Source organism: Scyliorhinus torazame, chromosome 17 (assembly GCF_047496885.1).
Source record: "Scyliorhinus torazame isolate Kashiwa2021f chromosome 17, sScyTor2.1, whole genome shotgun sequence".
Taxonomy (NCBI): Eukaryota; Metazoa; Chordata; class Chondrichthyes; order Carcharhiniformes; family Scyliorhinidae; genus Scyliorhinus; species Scyliorhinus torazame.
This window is the reverse complement of record NC_092723.1, coordinates 100,213,334-100,233,732: the sequence shown is the minus strand read 5'-3', so window position 1 is coordinate 100,233,732 and position 20,399 is coordinate 100,213,334. Positions and strand designations below refer to the sequence as shown.

Below are 20,399 nucleotides of genomic sequence, written 5' to 3'. Positions count from 1 at the left end.
TTCTATGTTTGGAAGCTACCACAACAGGGAGTCCCTGTCCTCGCCTGTGGCAGGGTCACTTTACTCAAAGGGATAAACAATGCTACCATTGGAGAAAATGTGTTTCAGTAGTGCACAGCAACAGTTGTTGCTAACTGCGGGCAAATTAGAGATAAATACTAACAAAATTCAAAACATGAAAAGTGAACTTTATGGAATCATGACAGAACCTATGGAAATGTTTGAGAACCAACACTCTTAAATAATTCAAGCTCATGAAACAAAATAATTCAGTTGAAACAAGGCACCCTCAAAGGAAAAATGTTTTTCTTGTAGGTGTACAGATGGGCAAGTGAAGGAAGTTGATGCACCACCTGCCCAATAAGCATTACAGGTTTGTTTGTGGTGGATGACTACTGAACCAACAACCAAATTAGAGGCAGTGAATGCGGAGTCCAAAAAAGATCAGCCATGAACTCATTGAATGGCGGAGCAGGCTCGAGGGGCCAGATGGCCTACTCCTGCTCCTTGTTCTCATGTTCTTTTGAATGCACATAAACAAGGCTGCCAGTATATACTGTATTTAAGTGATAAAAATGGTTAGCAAATATTATTATTAAGTATTTTAAAAATTAAACAATCACTTGCCTAATTTCTACAACTTCACCATTAAGCTGATTCCACACCAGCATGCCTACATTATTCTATAGTCACAGATCTCAGCACATGCTCTTCGATAATTGCAATTCCTACAAGAATAGATGTACAATGTTGCACCCAAGTTAAATGAAAATAACTTATGAACAAATTATCCAATTGTACCCAATGCTTACACAAAGTCATTAGCAAATTGGGCTACACAAGTCACACACAGTCTTTAGGCTTGAGAGTTATGCTCCAAGATTAATATTTTTCAGTCTGCATATATCCTGTGTAGAACAGAACTAGCTTCTGCTGTTGGAGGTGCAGGTGTCCGCTGAAAACGGATACACCCTTTTTAAAAACAAGCACAATTGAGCGACTGAATCTTCAGATCATTTCAATTCATATTTTATTGTGCTTCAGAATTATTAATTTTTTAAAACTGATGGCATACTTACCACCTGCTAAGGTTAAATATAAGATCAGTACAGGAAGAGTACCATTAGTACATACAATATTTAGCAACACAAGGATAAGTTAATTATTCATCAGGTACTCCACAAATATTGCGGAACAGTTACCATTAAAAAAAAAAATCAATCTATTCAGAACAAGCAATCCTTAAGAAGCATGAAATCTCCATTTAGAAGTAAAGGAAACAATTTGTGCAAAGATTTGTTTCGCCAACTTGGGTTCCTCTTGATCATTAACATTCCAGAAGTAGGGACATGACAGCATAGAAGGACAGCAATGAGAAAAGTGATAAAATAGATAAAACAATTCTAGAAATAAATCGATACTCCCTGTCTGTGCATAACGTAGTACAAAAATTTATATAGTTCAAGTTTGACAAAAAAGACAAACCTGTATCCATTGCAACTGTTGCTAAAGTGAATTTAAATTCTATCACACGGTTGTTAAGAGTAGCAAAACACATTTTTTTTTTTTTTTTTTTTAAACTTAAGTTTTTTTCAAGGTTTATATTTTAATGTACAGTATCATGCAATGGCACTTTTTTTTTTATAAAACATTAAAACCTTACTGTAGTAGTCTGCCTGCAGTCAGTACACTATTGACTGCTTTCCTAGCTCTCCTTTCCTCCAAAATAACCTCATTCACAAACCAAACACAAAGATAAGCAATGATTCGAAAACCTACTTTGCAATCCCTGTATTAAAGTTTATTATTTTTTGTAATTGTCCGTTGTTGCAACTCCGTACACTCCCAACCCTGTAATTCATTAGACAACTGCCACCATTTTACTGCAAAAAAAGTTACGGAGTAATCTTTAAAAACCATTAGTGATCTTCATGGTTGTCTCTGATATAGCAGCTAATCACTGATAGGTTCCTTTTGAAGGGTCAACGATCAAAAACAAGTTTCTCAAAGTTAACAATTCCATTTTGAAGTTGATGGTCTTGAAAGTTTTTTAAAAATTGTGTCACACACATGCAAACTCCAGAAACAATGTTTGGTTTTGAAAATTGCTGGACCCATAATTCTTCTGCTATGAAGTTGAATCTTCCCTATTGTATTCCTTCAGTTCAGATTAGCTGCAGCACAATACAACAGAAACTATTTCATATTGACCCATGCAAGATTTTTCCCGCTTAATCTACAAAGCCTTAACTGGGCCTCATCTTTCAGCCTCCATGGCAACATTAACCTTCTGTTCTGAGGTGGTTTGTTGGGACATTGCTGCTGGCCAGCCAGTATGTGGAGTTGGTGATGCTGGAGTCCACATGCCCTGCTGACTTGGGGGCGACATGGGCCAGCCTGAGTTGAAGTTTACAGGAGGAGGAGATGTTGCCATCGAGGCAATTGGGCTGCTACTGTTGAAGCTTTCTGAAGCCTTCAGCCTTGAGAACATCGTAAGTGCATCTGGAAAATTAGGAGGCGTTGCAGGTGTATTAGCTGGAGTGCACATCTGTAAAAATATAAGAACAAAAGTCAAGACACCTCAACTAATGACAATTTAGCAACTTAAATGATCACACAAGAAAGTAATTTTTACAGTAGAGTCAATCCACTGCAATTACACTTTTCACATCTGTGCCATTTATGGGCAGCAATCACTTGGTTTGAGGACTGTGCTAGGGTAGGAAAAGGAGAAAGCAAACAATGGAGGAAGTCCATGCCCAATGTACACTACTTGGGAAAGTCAATCTGGCCACACGTCAGAAATTGGATGCTGTTTAATTAACATAGCTATAGCTGGACAGAAACAAATCATTTATAGCAATAAATGGTTCCAAATAAAATATTATTGAAGAGAGAAATGATGGTTGTTGACATTACTTGACTGAAACTGGAGAGAACTCAACTTAAACTACTCTGCAATAACGTGCATGTCTCGCCCTCATCCCCCAAATGCTGGAAGTGAGGTAATGAGGAATTTATTTTTCTTAATTTTAAGGATACCCAATTCTTTTTTTTTCCAAAGGGGCAATTTAGCATGGCCAATCCACCTACCCTGCACATCTTTGGGTTGTGGGGCTGAGACCCACGCACACACAGGGAGAATGTGAAAACTCAACATGGACAATGATCCGGTGCCGTGAGGCAGCAGTGTTAATCAGGAAATTCTAATGTGTGGAGCAATATTCAAATTTCAGGACTGAACTTGGCCAATGGTTCAGAATTATACTCATCTATGGCAGCTGATGCACACAGAAGGGCTACCCCAGGTCAATACTGAATTAGCTGGAGAGCTCAACTGCCTGAAATATTTGTGGGAAGCTACATCAGAAAGACATCAACTGGAGGGCAAAAGAGACACTGGGAACTTAGACAAGAGTGCCAGTTTGCCAACTAAATTATATTCACACTTTCCTGTTGGGCTGTAGGCATGCACATGGCCCCATTTCACACATGCTGGTAATGAACAGAATGCTGGGATAGGTTAGTTTAACTATGAGAAATATTTATCTAAAACGCTGAAACTTGCTGTGCTACCATTCACAGGTTAACAAAGAACAAGAACAAAGAAGCGTACAGCACAGGAACAGGCCCTTCGGCCCTCCAAGCCCCTGCTGCCTGACTAAACTACAATCTTCTACACTTCCAGGGTCCCTATCCCTCTATTCCCATCCTATTCATGTATTTGTCAAGATGCCCCTTAAATGTCACTATCGTCCCTGCTTCCACCACCTCCTCCGGTAGAGAGTTCCAGGCACCCACTACCCTCTGCGTAAAAAACTTGCCTCGTACATCTACTCTAAACCTTGCCCCTCTCACCTTAAACCTATGCCCCCGAGTAATTGACCCCTCTACCCTGGGGAAAAGCCTCTGACTATCCAATCTGTCTATGCCCCTCATAATTTTGTAGACCTCTATCAGGTCGCCCCTCAACCTCCGTCATTCCAGTGAGAACAAACCGAGTTTATTCAACCGCTCCTCATAGCTAATGCCCTCCATACCAGGCAACATTCTGGTAAATCTCTTCTGCACCCTCTCTAAAGCCTCTGGTAGTGTGGCGACCAGAATTGAACACTATACTCCAAGTGTGGCCTAACTAAGGTTCTATACAGTTGCAACATGGCTTGCCAATTCTTATACTCAATGCCCCGGCCAATGAAGGCAAGCATGCCGTATGCCTTCTTGACTACCTTCTCCACCTGTGTTGCCCCTTTCAGTGACCTGTGGACCTGTACTCCTAGATCTCTTTGACATTAAATACTCTTGAGGGTTCTACCATTCAATGTATATTCCCTACCTGCATTAGACCTTCCAAAATGCATTACCTCACATTTGTCCGGATTAAACTCCATCTGCCATCTCTCCGCCCAAGTCTCCAAACAATATAAATCCTGCTGTATCCTCTGACAGTCCTCATCGCTATCCGCAACTCCATCATCGATCCAAAGAGGACTTCATAACATGCTGTCACTTTTTTTTTTAAAAGCAGGAATTTTGGTTTACATCTATGAACGGTTGCCAATGACTCAGTAACAAAAGAATTGCTCACAAATAGACTTCAGGACTATTTTTCCTTTCAAGAGGGGAGAATAGTATGTGCAAGGGAATCTTGGGTATCTATGGAAATTCAGACAAGTTTTCAGAAATATAAAAGATGCTACACGAGAAGTATTTTAGAAAGAGTAATTGTAATGCATCTACATCAAATAGTTTGCGATGTGGCTATAGGACTCACTAAGTAAATGCATCGCCTGGAGATGCAATGAACAATATAGATCAAGATCATCCTCCAAGATTTGATCCCTTGCAGGTGCTAAATATTTAGGGAATAGAAAGAAAAGGATGGCCATGAATTGCTTACCAGAGTCTCTAATTTTGAGCTTTATCCAGACACCAAAGATTTAAAATGTGCTACAGGTGACATTTCCTACAATCAAAGAGTCTCATAATACTCTTGCTCTAACATTTTTTTCCGAATTGCATTCGGAAACAAGCCATTTCACTTAGTCAATGTTGGTGTTTATTCAATTGATAAACAGTTGCACTAATCCCATGTACCTGCCCCGTTTTCATATCTCTTCCTTCAGCAACTTATCCGCAAATGTTAACAAGGTCTCTGCCTTAATCAGTAACTTCAGCAGTGTGTTAAAATCCCCTATGTAAATGGCCACTGGGCCCTATGAAACTATTCTCAAGAAAGGGTCAGAAGTGAAAGTATTTTCCAATCGCAGACAGAAAACTGGGGATTGGGGTGAGGTAGGATCACTTTGAATTGAATGCAGTATATGCCTTGAAACTTGAAAAGTGTTATTCTGTTACTGTGATAATTCCATCCCAACAGACTCTTGCTTTGGAAGTTTTGCCTCACAATAAACATTTTTCGTAGCACATATAACACTACGATAGATCAGTGTTGTTTGCTTGCGACAATTCACAAGACTCCTTAAGTTTTCAGCTCATAAAAAAGTTTGGGAGGGCAGCACAGTGGCGCAGTCCCAGGTTCGATCCTGGCTCTGGGTCACTGTCCGTGTGAAGTTTGCACATTCTCCCCGTGTTTGCATGGGTTTTGCCCCCACAATCCAAAAATGTGCAGGTTAGGTAGATTGGCCATGCTAAATTGCCCATTAATTGGAAAAAATGAATTGGGTACTCTAATTTATAAAAAGAAAAGTTTGAAAATAGGCATTCAATACAAAAATAAAATGTTGTGAGAGAAATGAATGTCGAGCCATTAATTAATTCTGTAGTAATTCAATAGTCTATAGCTCATTCCCAGTTTGGATATGAAGATTTAGGTTTGACTAAAGATGCTACATGCATGAGTCATCATACTTGCCAAGAAAGAAAACAATCATGAAGATTTTGTCCTATAAATGTCCAAATCTTCAAAGTCATTCCACTTATATAAAATTATATTTTTATTTTGCCTGTCACGGGAGTATAGATATACAATTGCAATGTAAAATGGACATTTGTGGCTTTGTCAAACCCTTTGCTTGCCAATCTACTGAGCTGTGAAATTATTCAATAAGCCAAATGTAGTGTATTGTGTACAGGTGATCCAAGGCAATCCTGGCTCTGTCCCAAAGCCACCAGGAACAATTTTGAAATTTTTGCGAAATATGCTTCCTTGAACAGTTTACTTGTTTCAATCCTTTTATAAAAACATGTAGTCAGTTACTACCCACATTCAGTATGGATAAAGTATTTTGTATAATTTAATTAGAATGTTAAGGTAACAACTATCTCCATTTCTTAAAAAGCGAAAAGTAGCAACATAAATGTAGGATGCAACACATGCAATATATTCTCGGAAAACACGGAATGCAGTTAGAACTTCAGCGATCTGAACTTCGTATCTAGTAAATTTATATTGCAAAAGAACCTAAAGAAAATAATGTTTGTATATACTTGGGCTTATTCACAAGCAAAGTCACCAGCGTGAAAATAATGTTTATTTTGTCAAACAAGTCATCTTGGAATACACAATGTTTTGGCTAGGACAATATAATTATTTGATGCATCGGGTTTTAGTGTCTTAACAAGTGTTATGAAACATTTAGGTGCATAAATTTGCAATCCCAACAGATGCCTCGCAGTTTTGTTTTGTCTGGAAACCACTTTCCACATCCAGCTCAAGTACAGTACAATATGTTCAGTGTAAAATTGACACCAACCCCGTATGACAAATATCACACAATAATCTCTCCTTGTTGCTGGGGCAACAACTGGAAAACTGGTTGCTATCTGGACATTGTACCTATATTTACTTTTTATAGTACAGTGCATTATTACAGGCTTGTTTTTAGTTAGATTGCTGTACGGATGGAAGTAACAGTCCAGTGAAAGATTTTTAAATAACTTGGAACAGCATTATTGTTTTAACAAGGTGTCCCTCCTTCCCCTCTCTAAACAGGTTTAATATTTCTTAAAATTAGATTCTTTGTTCAAATTTCTACATGGATTCAGAATGGCCAAAACATCAAAAATGTGTATTACAACCTCAGCAGTTTCAAAAACCTCTACTCCCATGTTATTGTTAAATGCAGGGTATAGCTGAACAGAAAATAAGTTCTAAGCAACTGCCCCGCTGTAACATTGAGAAAAAATCTGAAAGCATTATGCATCACAGAAAGAAAAATTAGATACATGCACACTTGGGCACAGCTCAAGTGCCAACCGAAGTGGGACATTTATTTCACCAGTTAAAAGCAGCATTGAAAATGACTGTGCCTGAGGAAATGTTATGTTCTGGTTAGGGGCCCCCACCCCAGACATCATATCCAGATTGTCTCGCTAGTGGAATCCCAGTCAAAGAGGAATGGTGAGACAAAGGAGAAACTTTAAATGTGCAGTAACAATTTATTTTTATTTGTTATTGCTGGAGGTCACAATTTAGCAACAGCATGTTCAAAATAAAGAACCCAACGGCATTTTTTGAATTTGATGTTTTGAATTTATGGATTCACATTTATTTACAAACACATCTGCTACAGATGGCCAAACAGTTCAGCTGCGATGGACTGAAAATGTCATCCATAGCCAACTGCATTCATTGAACTTAATCCAGCAGTTGCTGGCTAGGTTACAAGGTTGAGTAGTGAGAGAACTGGTGCAACTGGTTTCTTTTCAGTCATTGATAGAGCAGTATGGAGGAGAAGGTTGTAATCCACAAAATGAAAAAAAATGTGGTGATGTAAACACCAGCCATTTAAAAAAATGGAATGAAGTTTCCATTGTCGCTATAAACTGTAAACTATTTACAGGACTCGGCTCTAGATATTGTACCTCACATGATGCACATTTTTCCCATAGCACAACAAAGCCAGCAATTATGAATGAAGTGTGGTGACATTGCTTTTTTAAAACAAAAGCAGACAAAAAAAAAAAAAAAACTTAAGGATAATCAACAGAAGGCCTCACACATCCCTTGCTCTGAAGAAATTGCATATGCTGGAGCATGGCACCATGGGTCCTGGCAGCACTCTGGTATTTTTCCATGTGTTTATTTTCACCTACATGGCCTAAACAGAAATGGACAGAATTGGCTGGGAAAATAATAATGAGTATAATGCAGAGAGAGTTGCTATTAGATCCAGAAACTTGTGGCGAGGAAGGGATACCCAGCAAGTTGCAAATGACCTCAAACTGCTGGAGCCTTTATGCTGCTCTGTGAATATGGCAGGTCACAGTCAACCTCCCAATGAGCTAAGAAAATGCTGCATTAATTACCAGTTAAATTTACCACAGAAAGTTAGGGCTGGTACTTAAGGCCACAAGGACCAGTTTAAGTATGAGATTTAGGTTTCTAAGATGCTATCCAACATCCCTGGCCACAAAAGGGAATAACTGTGTTGGCAGAGTCTCAATCCTACTGACAAATTAATCTCAAGAAACTGAACAAATTCAATTAATTTTATTTTCGTACTTTTTCTTTCTGTCAGAAGGGAGAAGGAAAAGGTCCAAAGGTTTTGCTGCAAGACATCCCACCCCAGCAAATTCTAGGGCAATGCAGTGTCCAAATATTAGCAAGGGAGCAGGCATCACAGCCAAGTCTGATTGCTTTTTTTCAGCTCCAATAAACACTTCCTTCAGGGAAACCTTTGCTGATTTTATCCTCCCTGATCTGGGTTTACCAATGTCACAGTTATTCATGTTATTCTGAACTAAATGAACTAATCCCACTCTCAGGATTAAACCTGGTCTTTATTGGTCTGGATGGTTCAGTTGCTGACTGAACAAAAGAATGTTCATTTTCAGCTAAATGAAGCAATCTGGCATTGATATTTTAAACTGATCAATTTTGATATGCTCTGTTAGGCCCATAACTTCGTGGTTCCTCAGCTTCGCATTTAGGGGCACTCCATTGATGCGCCGGGGAATCCCTCCAGGAAGTTCACACGTTCGGGCCTACCCAGCAATTACCCAAAATGCTAACTTACACTGGACAATTGCGCTGGACTAGGAAACATTCGACAAAGCAATTTAAAGTCATTCACTTCAGATGGTTCTGCCAGTTTTAATCTGAAAGAATTAGCTGGGGGGGAAAAAACTAACTCCAGAATAATGATTTAAAAAACCCAGACCCAGCCTTGCATGTAATACCCCTGACACACGACCTCCCAGGAGACCTTCTCCCTGCTCCCACCCAGTCCAACCCAAGTAACCGTTGAAACTTGCCATTTCTCTTTAAATCATCCCTTTAAACATCTCCTTTATGGAAGCTAGTGCTGCAAAAAGGGAGCATTCCTTTCTTCCCTGTGCCCCAGTTACTCCAAACCGATGCAGCGGAGGGCACACTTCACTGCTCCAGTCTTACCCAGCTGGTGTGAGGAAGGTTGGGCAAGATAGGGGCTTCGGAATATCAACATGGGTAAGTTAGTCAAGAGTGAAAATCCGCCTGAGATTGCCAGTCTGGAGCAAGTTATGGGCCTTAATTTCAGTAATAAAAATATAAATGACAGCAGATGCTGGAAATTCAAAATAAAAACAAATTTCTGGAAAGACTAAACATTCAATGAAAGGTTAACATCAACTCTGTTTCTCTCTCTACAGAAGTTGCTTGACCTGAATATTTCCAGCATGATGTGCAAAGGAAAAGGATGGAAGTATTTTCAAATGAAGTGCAGGATGTATTGGTGGATTAATATGGAAATCACCCATATGCAGCCAGAGCTGGATAACATTCAGATGCGAGCAGACAAGTGGCAATAAACATTCACGCCACACAAAGTGCCAGGCAATGACCATCTCCAACACAAGATAATCCAACCATCTCCTCATGGCATTCAATGACATTACAAGCACTGAATCCCCCACTATCAAATTCCTGGCATGTCAGGAATGCGATGGAATACTCTCCAACACCACTCAAAAAGCTCAAGACCATTCAGGATAAAGTAGGCTGCTTAACTAGCAGCCATCCACCACCACGCCAAGCCTCCTTGACAGGAGCTTCTAAACCCACAATCTCTACCACCTAGGACAAGGGCAGCAAATGTATTGGAACACTACCAGCAGCAAGCTCCCGTCCTATTTACACACCATCCTGACTTTAACCGATATCACTATTCCCTCACTGTGTCAAAACCTGGTACTCCCTTCCTAACAGCACTATACCAAAACCGTATAGACTTATGTTGTTCAAAGTGGCAGCACACCATCATCTTCTTGAAGGTAATTACGGATGGCTAACAAATGCTGACCTTGCTAGCAACATGCATCTCATGAAAAAATGTAAAGTCAAGTAAGCACTCACACCTTAGTATAGTGATTTGAATTGAAGCAAACCATGGGGCAAATAATCCTGAAAAATAGCGCACTCTAAAAGGTTCTTCATATATTAAACAAGGGCAAAGTAGCCTATTCTAGGCCCCACAATCCCCAAATACTTCATGGTGGACTGAGCTACTGAGATGCCTTTGTGTGCAACGGAGACTAATGAATTCCTTCATATTATCAACATTTGCAGGGTGTTAGGCATGCCTATAAATGGATGAATAAAACATTAGGGCCCACATAAGTATCTTTACAAAAAAAGGCACCACGAAGCTTGAATCCCAAGGCACCACAGCTAGGGATAAATACAACCATCCTTCAAGTTCTCATTCTTCCCATACTTGCCCAGTGCTTCCCGATGTGCCCATTTGAAGCTTACTATCTAAACTCCTAGGGTAAATGTGCTGACGCTTGCAACATTAGTGAGTAATGCATACTGCTCAAAGGCGCCGGCATCTTCTGCAGCAGTGGGACCATGTATCGTCGCTTGCGTGATACCCATCAAAAAGGAAAAGGTTTACAGTGCTGGCCGTGTAACATCCAAGAGAATGAAATGGCCTCAGGGGCAGTACATGAATTAATAGGATAAGAAAAACGGAATAATACAGAACTTCTAAATAAAAGTGGGAAAGCTAGGATCTAGATAGGATAAAGTGAAGCCAGGAAAACGATTGCAACAATGGGTGCTCAGTGGAAGATGTTTCAGGTACAGGCTAGGGAGCCAAAAACAGTGCTCCTTGGATGACGAATGATGAAAAAAAAGGAGGGTGCATGATGCATGTTAGATGAATTATTTAAGTGAGAACCAGGTGAAGTGAAATAAATTGAGAAGGGAGAAGAGGAAAATAAGCCTAGCAAAGACAAAGATGAGAATTGAACAGTAGTTTACATAAAAGGAAACCCAAAATTTCCCACCAGCATGTAAATAGTAAGCAGGAAATAAGAGTTGGAGTGGGTCCTATGCTGGGGCTGGTTTAGCACAATGGGCTAAACAGCTGGCTTGTAATGCAGAACAATGCAGCAGCGCGGGTTCAATTCCCATTCCGGCCTCCCCAAACAGGCACCAGAATGTGGTGACTAGGGGCTTTTCACAGTAACTTCATTGAAGCCTACTTGTGACAATAAGCGATTATTATTACAGACAAAGGTGGCGGTAAACACTTCGTGGCAGAGTGCAGGGTTAGAACAAGTTCTTTGCTTACTAAGAGGAATCCAGCAAAATATCAGCCGCATAGGAAATGGATAATGTAAAAATTGAAAAGGCATTGGAAAGGCTGAACATGCTTAGGGTAAATAAGACACTTGGCCTGGGATGGCTTGCATTCCATGTTGCCAAAGGAAGTGGGGATGGAGATATCAGAAGGACTTGTCTGAATCTTCCCTAAATATGGAGGTGTCAGAGGATTGGAGAATGGCAATTGGGTGCAAGGATTGTCCTAGCAAATGCGGGCCAGTCAGTTTATCAGTCAGTAATCCATAATGCCTGCTTTTTTCTGGGTTGGGTGGTAGGTAGTCAGTGGTGCTCTCCAAGGGTCAGTGCTAGGATCACTGCCTTCATTGCAAAATATAAATGACTTGGGCTTATTGAAATACAGAGTAATATTTCCCGATGATACCAAATAGTGAGGAAAATGAGAACCACAGAACACAGATGGGTTAGCAGAATGGGCAGACACATGGCAGATGTTAACTCAATACAGAGATGTCCGAGGTGATCAGCAGAAGTGACAGGGAGAGGAGAGGGATTTAATTGTATAATTCTAAAGAATGTGCAGCTACAGAGGGGCCTAGGGCGCATGTACATCAATCTTTGAAGGAGGCAGGACATAGAGTGCGAGATTAGCAAAGCATATATGGGATCCTAGGTTTCACACATGGAGTCACAGTCATAGAGTTCTACAGCATAGAAAGAAACCAGTCAAGCCATCATCTCTGCACCGACCATCAAACACCGATCTATTCTAATCCCATTTTCCAGTACTTGGTCCATAGCGTTGTATGCTATGGCATTTCAAGTGCTCATCTAAATGCGGTGGGCTCCCGCCACTACAACCCTTTCAGGTAGTGAGTTACAGATTCCCACCGTCCTCTGGGTGAAAAAGTTTTTGCTCAAATCCCTCTAATGCTCCTGCCCATATGCCCCATGGTTATTGACCTCTCTACGAAGGGGGGAAAGTTCATTCCTATGTCCCTCAATTTTATACACCTCAATCAGGTTTACCCCCATTCCCGCTCAGAATATTAGGTGGGAATTGCTCTTCTTGAAGTCAAGGGGATTGTGGGGAGCTTTGATAGATGTGTGCAAGTGTAGATAAGGTAGACCAGGAAAGATTATTCCCATTTGCTGATAGTACAAGGACTTGGGTGTCACAGATTAAAGGTTTGGGGCAAAAGATGTGGGGGGAGAAATGAGAAAGAACATTTTTCCACTCTAAAACACGACGACTGTTACTGATCCGGAACTCGCTTCCCTCGGGGGTGGTGATGATCAGACTTCAAAAGGAAGCTGGAAGGACACTTGAAGGAAATAACTGGCAGGGCTATGGGGATGAACGTGAGGAGTGGGATCGACTGGATTGCTCTATGGGGAGTCGGTATGGACCCAATGACTTATTTCTGTCATGTAAATGACAAAGATGGTATAAGCCCAGAGAACTTGCACATTCTCACATTCTTAAGGCCTCCTGTGCTAATCATTTCCAGCAAAGCTTTTTTTCCAGGTTCTTTTTGGGTGAAGCCTAGTTATAGATTCGGTTATAGCAAGCTGTTAAAAACTGTGCTGCAGAATGGGAAGTAAAATGCTGTAAGCTGGCCTGAGTGGGAAGAAAAACCTTCGGCATGCAGACATCGCCAATGTCCTTGGTACAAGGTCATGGTGGAAATTCTTACCATAGTTAAATTGCTGTGCTCTTTAAACAACTTCTGTATTCTCAGTAAGGTCCTCTGCCTTGTGGAAACACAACACTTTGTACCTGTATCTTGTTCAGCTCACCTGCTTAGTGTCAAACAGTGCAATTTCCTCTCCAATTGCAATATGTAACTTCTCTGCCATATTTGCCTGCATAATATGGTTTAAAAGTAATGCACTGGCTGTAAAGCCTGTCCTAAGGAAATGCAAATGCAATTTCTTTCTGTCACGTTTCTTCTGCGCCACCTCTACTAACCAGTCAATATACTGGGGCTTTTGGATACAGAGCAGGGAGAACAATTTAGAACAGTCAAACATTCAGCCATTAAAAAATAAAATCCCTGTTAAACAGCTGCCGTTTTTAAGTCCCGACAGAAGCTTCCCCAAATAGTAAGCCCCAAATAACAAGTGTAATATGCATGAGGAGCTTGTTTTGTATACATAATTACAATTGATCCGAAAGATTTTGTGGGTTTAAGCATTTGCAAAGATTTCCGACTCAGCTTGAAAATGGTGTACGAAAGTCAAGCTTTTTCACTTGCATGCTCTGATTATTTATAATGTTACAAACATGGCTGCAGGCTTTTAGGTCCATTCTATACTTAGTACAAAACAAAGTCAGTAGGTACACCAAAACCCCTGGGACAGCTTCCTGGATACACACACAGAAAGCCATTATTTGACAATTTTTACAATATTGTTTCATACTGAATTTACAACTGTCTCCATTATTTTACTTTTATAACTAACTCGTGGTAAACATCACAGATCTTTCCTTTTAAGATGTGGAATTTACAAGTCAAGACTTGTATGATACTGTCTGCATGGCTATCTTACGTTTCCAACTGCCTCCTTCTGTCCTGGAAGCTACTCACTATGTTTCCCCTGTGTGCAGTCTTGTCTCTGGATTGTTTGTGTCCTAGATACTTATGTTGGTTTCATAGATAAACTAAACTATTGTTACATTCTTTACATGTGCTCCCCCCATCCCACCCACTGTTATGATTTCTACCCTCGAGTTTTGCTTTTATTTCCGATGTGAAGAAAGAATAAATAAGTTTTCAAATTAAACCAATGATGTCTGTCCAAAAGGCATCACCTCCACTTTGAAGGATAACACAAGGATCTTTGAAATTACAAAACGTACAAGTTCATTAATAAAAAAACAAACATGCCTGGACCTGTGTTATAAACAAAAACAAACAGAAGTGGTAAATTAGGAAAATAAATCCTGTGCGCCAATTTGGTTGACTTAAACCTGTATTATTGGAGCTATATACCCCATCATCATTCATGCTTTATTCTCTGGAATGCATTTCTTCTACCAAGTAGTTTAGTTCTGCTGCTGGTTAAAATGTCTGCCACCACACTCCAATAGGACCCAACATTTAAACGCAAGGCCTGATGTTACATCTTCAAAAATATGCTTTCATAAAGCAAAGACACAATGTTCTGTTATCCAACGTTACACATTACTTTGAACAACCATAAGCCATCTTTATATGCAATAGTAAAAATGTTCCTCAACAGACTTGGTTGTATTGCTACAATCAGGACAAGTATGACCCTTATACAATTACAACATTGCTTGTTACCAAACTATACAAAGAACCTATGGTTGTAATGAACCAACTGGTGACTTAAATGCCAGTTTAACACAAGTATCTCATCTCCTTCAATTATTTTTAACAAGTGTCCTCTACTTAACAGGATCACCTAAAAATTTTGCAATCCTTATAAATCTGGATTTACAAGTAGTACACATTGCTTCATGTTATTCATACTTGATTACTTTTCTAGAAAATGTACTCCTTTCCTTGCCACTGTTGTTGCCATATTCATTGTCCAAGGACCTAAAGCAAAACTTAATGATTGCCACAAAAACCTCATTTTGTGCAAGTGGAAAAGGGTATTTAACACCAACTAAATCTTCCTGTTTCTTGTTAAATTGAGGACTACTTCATCTAGTTTACTCTGCAGATAACTGAAGCATATGATTTGAAGAATCCAGATTTAATCCACAACTTATTTGGAATTGGCCAGGACAGTGATATGAGTGCCACAATCAGCCCAGCCCAGTGCCCCGGATAAGGAAATATTTGTGGACATTGTATGCAGTTTGGCGGTTACCACGCCCACTGCCACCATCCCCCCACCCCACAATAATCAAGTATGAAGTGAATGTGCACATGCAAGACTGATTACTTAACCAAGAGACCAGAAAAACGTCACTGGATTGTACACAAGCAAGGAGTCAATGTTTTCAGATGAACGACGGGAGAAAATAGGAAATGGAGAAAATAAAACCCTCAATGCCTTCCCCTGTAAAGAGTAGTCGTAGTCATTTTGAATCTCTACAGTGCAGGAGCCCATTCAGCCCATCGAGTCTGCACCAACCCTCCGAAAGAGCACTCGATCTAGGCCCATAACCCCACGTGCATATCGCGCAATCCACCTAACCGGTAGATCTTTGGACACAAAGGGACAATTTAACATGGCCAATCCACCTAACCTGCACATCTATAATAATAATCTTTATTGTCACAAGTAGGCTTACATTAACACTGCAGTGAAGTTACGGTGTAAAGCCCCAGTCGCCACATTCCAGCGCCTTTTCTGGTACACAGAGGGAGAATTCAGAATGTCCAAATTATCTAACAGCACGTCTTTAGGGACTTGTGGGAGGAAACTGGAGCTCCCGGAGGAAACCCACGCAGAAACGTGGAGAATGTGCAGACTCCACACAGTCAGTGACCCAAGCCGGGAATCGAACCAGGGACCTTGGAGCTGTGAAGCAACAGTACTAACCACTGTGCTACCGTGCCGCCCAGTCCATCTTTGGACCGCGAGGGGAAAACGGAACACCTGGAGGAAACCCACACAGACACAGGGAGAACATACAAACTCCACACACAGTGACACAAGACTGGAATAAAATCCAGGTCCTGGCACTGTGCAGCAGCAGTGCTAACCACTGTGCCATGACTGCAACCTTGTGAACATGGGTGTAAGAGACCAGCAATGTTAGCTCAATACCTCGTACACATGCTTCAGTGAAGCACTCAAAACTTTACTGACAAATCTTTGGGAAAGTGAGTATACACTTCACTGCGTATCCCATGTCCAACAAGCAAAGGTGAATTTTCAAATGAGTTCTGAAGAAGCAAAACACACTAGAGTTTTACTAAAACTAACACTCATATTTCATGCTAATGCAGTTTCAGTCTAAACTGGAGGACAAAGATAAAAATTTGAATCTTCAGTTTTATTTCTAAATATAAATTCCATGACATACAAATTTGTTTTCTTTTGAATGTTAGGCTTCTAAATATAAAAGAGGGGAGGTAAAAAAAAAAAATCAAAAATGAAAGTGTTTTTTGATTAGAATAAATTATATTGCCCTTCCAGAGGAAAGACAATTATTTTTTTTCTTTAAAAAATGGTCTCTGCCACTTCATTTCCCCCTTCTCCATAGACACTGTTCACCTTACAAACTCTTTTCTAACAATATTTACATTTAAAAATTAATCAGTAAAAACTAAACCCAAACATCTGGCTTTTTGTAAATACAGAGTCCTTTGTATCTAGAAATGTCTCCATAAGCATTATTTGTTTATAGTAACAGTTTCTACTTTATGAAGAAACCCATCTTTGGCCACAATTTTGATGATATATTTTTGTGTCAATGAAAAGCAGCTGATGTCAATGTAACATTAAGCATGTGTTTTGCTTTTTCACATCAAGAAACCTGAATGGTGATCACATCATTTTTTTCATTTGTCAGCCTTGCAGTTAATCCACTAATGTCTGATTTCCAGCAATCTCAGGCTGCTCTGGCAGACGAGACTAGGTTGCTTGAGGTTTGGCTTTATCTGATGCAACTGAAATGGCAGGTCACATCTGGTTCTCCAGTAAGCACGGATATCACTTCCAAATCTAAGGCCTCTATTCATAGAAATCAGAGTTTTCCATACCCAACCCCCAAGGAGAACAAAATTCAAACACTCTCTGCACTCTGCAGAAATTCTAAGTCCTGGACAATCTCCCAATCACAGGAAGTTTTTAAATTTTACCTACCTTCTTTAAGCTCTTGCTTAACAGCCATCACACATTTTAAGACTGCACTTTACTAGAAGGCAAACCACAGCAGCATCAATGTTTTTTGACCATTTGCACAGGAAAAGTTATTATTGAAACTAACTGCACTGTAAAGCATGATACTTATGAATAGCTTGCACACACTATAAAGAATACAAAATGGAAGAATTAGCAATCATGTCATTTTATTCCTTTGAAAAGTGAACTGTTAAAATTACAAAGTAATGGAATCAATGTCCACCTATTCTTACAACATAATCTTCCAGAAGCAAACTTCAAAACCTGGAACTGCCATTTCAGAGGGAATCCATTTTAGTTCAACTTCCTGCCAAATGGGAAATGCCTGTGTTTACATGGAGGACTGTGAGAATTGTCATGTGGGGGATGGGAGAGAAACGGCTGGTAGGAAATAAACATGGTATCACAACACAGACACATGGAGAGATTTGGGGCGATAAAAGTAGTGATCACATCTTTTCATGCTGCAATCGACTTAAATCCTTAAGGCAAAAACATTGTTGCTCTTTTACTTTCTCTAGACACAATAGCTTTGTGCATAGCTACTAATGGTCTCTTAAAAGCTGCAAGTGGTGATTCAATAGAAATGAGGGCATGGCACATTTCAGGGACCCCATTTGTAGAATGTGAAGGAATACAATTCATGAGATTTCTCCTTTTAAGATTTTATAACGTATAAAAGTATTTTAGAAAGCACAATAATGCCAAAACATTTCACTAGAACTGTGAAGACTTTGTTTGAAATTCCCTTCTTCCACTGTTTAGAAAGTGAGTGTAATTTGGAAATATAGCAATTTGTTCTTTAGTCTGGGAAGAAAAACAGGGTTTGTTCAAAATAACTCATTTTCGCCACAACCTTAAACAAGATTTGTGCAGTAGTGATGTTCATCATTTTAAAATAGTTAGCCATTGATAAGATGCACAACCCACCCCTCAAATAACTGCCTCAGTACACACCAGTAGATTTTCATTCCAAACTAATTCATACAAGAAATGTCAAAAACTTTTTACTAGAGTGCAAATTATTGCAATATTAAACACAGATAAGGACTTTGCCACATGTTTGCGTATAACCGAGTTTTTTTACGTTAAAATAGATTAGATTAAAAATGGCTGCGCCATAATCTTCCGACTTTCTAAATACAATCTGCATGGCTAATAAAAACAGCCTCTTCATTCTACTTCACTTAATTTGTAAGCACGTTTGAAGATTAATATGGAAATATGTATTTAATTGCTTAACCACCAAAATGAATAACATTTTACGAAAATGAAAGTTATATATGCGCACAGGCAGAATACAACATTTAAAAAAAGACACAATAGGCTATCAACTGACATCTAATACGTTAAGCCAAATATACCAACAAACCCTGCCACACACACACCGTCCCTTTCAAAAAAAACATGCCCACCAAAAGGGCGGCGTTGACCACACATGAAGTAGGTGCAGCAACAACTTGAAAATATTTAATTCTGAGGCTGAAATTTGTGTGCAGGAGTAAAAAAAAAGGGGGGGGGGGGAGAAAGAGAAGCAGTAGGTTGCAGAGAAAAATAAATAAGTACATTTCTGGTGATCTTAAGGTTTAAACGTGGCGAGCGGGAACCATAACATTACGATCACAACATTAGACGGTGACAAACTCTTGCCAACAAACGCATTGACCGTCGATGGAGAAATGTGTGTGGGGGATGAGTAAAACATTGAGCATATTCCAATGGGGGAAAATGTGCATTTCGATAAGGAGGGAAATAAACACATATAATAAACCCCACAAGAGGGTGGGGGAAGAGGAATATTTGCTAATGCATACTCCCCTCCCCAGGTGTAGTGGCTGAGAGAGTGCAGTCAGTGGGAGGCTGTAATCCGGCTTTTTGCTGTGCTGGGTCGGACATGATGAGCCGGCTCTGCCTCTGTTTATTTTCTGTCCGATCCCAACATGGCGGCGCCGGCCGGCCCCGGGGGAGGGAGAGGTAAACGCCGACCCTGGGCTTCTCTCCCCTTCATCATCATCAACCCCCCCCCAACCCACAAACCGCTTACCATCTGATGGTGATGATTGTACGGGACATTGGCTTCCTGGAAGAAGGCGCTCAGGGCCGTCTACAGAGAGAGAGAGAGAGACAGGGTCAGTGAATGGCTTGTGGAAGCTGGGTTTGAATCACACACCCTCCCTCAGTATCACCCTCGGCCTTACCTCGAACTGCCAGTGCGCCGCCTGTAAGAGTTGCTTGGCCTGGTCGGCCGCACAGCCTGCGGTCAGCACGAATTGATTGATCATCACTTGGTGCTTCAGCTCGTCCATATTAACGGACATGGTGCCCGCGCTGCTCTGTCAATGTCTGTATTTGATATCAGTGGTGTGTGAGGAGGGTGAGTGTCTGTCGGTCGGGTGAGCCGGCCTGTCTATCCCGCTGCTCCTCTTGTTGTTGTTTTTCTCCCAGGGCCCGGCTCTAACGTGCTCCCACACACCATGGGCTCCCAAACACCAATACAAATATTTACCAAGGCGCTCAGACAGCCCAGCCCCGCCCCTCCGCCTGACTGACTGACAGTAACGTCACCCCAGTCCCACCCCCTCCGCCTGACTGACGGACAGTAACGTCACCCCAGTCCCACCCCCTCCGCCTGACTGACAGGCAACGTCACTCCAGTCTCACCCCCCCCTCCGCCTGACAGGAAACGTCATCCTCCCGCTCCTTCCGCCTGATTGGCGAACCTCTCGCCTCCACCTTCTGATTGGCGACCCACCCGCAGACCTCCTCCTGATTGGGGGTCATCCCTTGATCATCCCCGCCCCTCCGCCTGATTGACAGTACCGTTACCCGGTTCCCCCCCCTCCACCTGGCTGAGGACAACGTCACCCCCGACGGGCTGCGACCTGTCCCAGCGTCCCACCCTCACCACTTGACTGACAGATGACGTCACCTGAGCACGCTCGGTCTGATTGGCGGCGGGTCCGCAAGATTGGCCTCGACGTTACCGCGCCCGCTCGGCCTGACTGACAGTTAACGTCTCCCAGGACACGCCCCTCAGACTGACTGACAGTTAACGTCT

The 20,399-nt window shown here is 41.0% G+C and overlaps 1 protein-coding gene across 1 annotated transcript; it reads right to left on the bottom strand.

Annotated features, from left to right (window-relative positions):
• Positions 1–1,013: 1,013 nt before the first annotated feature.
• Positions 1,014–19,861, bottom strand: LOC140394018 (UBA-like domain-containing protein 1). Its single transcript, XM_072480790.1, has 3 exons — positions 19,540–19,861; positions 19,386–19,445; positions 1,014–2,548 (listed from the first exon to the last, which is right to left on the bottom strand). The coding sequence occupies exons 1-3, from the start codon at positions 19,657–19,659 to the stop codon at positions 2,258–2,260; spliced, it is 471 nt and encodes a 156-aa protein (XP_072336891.1). The 5' UTR covers positions 19,660–19,861; the 3' UTR covers positions 1,014–2,257.
• Between the last annotated feature and the right edge of the window lie 538 nt (positions 19,862–20,399).

Bases quoted from the DNA above. Each gene is read 5' to 3' on its own strand.
- LOC140394018 (XM_072480790.1), bottom strand. From the start codon at position 19,659: ATGTCCGTTAATATGGACGAGCTGAAGCACCAAGTGATGATCAATCAA. The intron at 19,446-19,539 runs GTAAGGCCGAGG...CTCTCTCTGTAG, and splicing joins CGGCGCACTGGCAGTTCGAG to ACGGCCCTGAGCGCCTTCTT. The intron at 2,549-19,385 runs GTAAGCGGTTTG...ATATTTTTACAG, and splicing joins ACAATCATCACCATCAGATG to ATGTGCACTCCAGCTAATAC.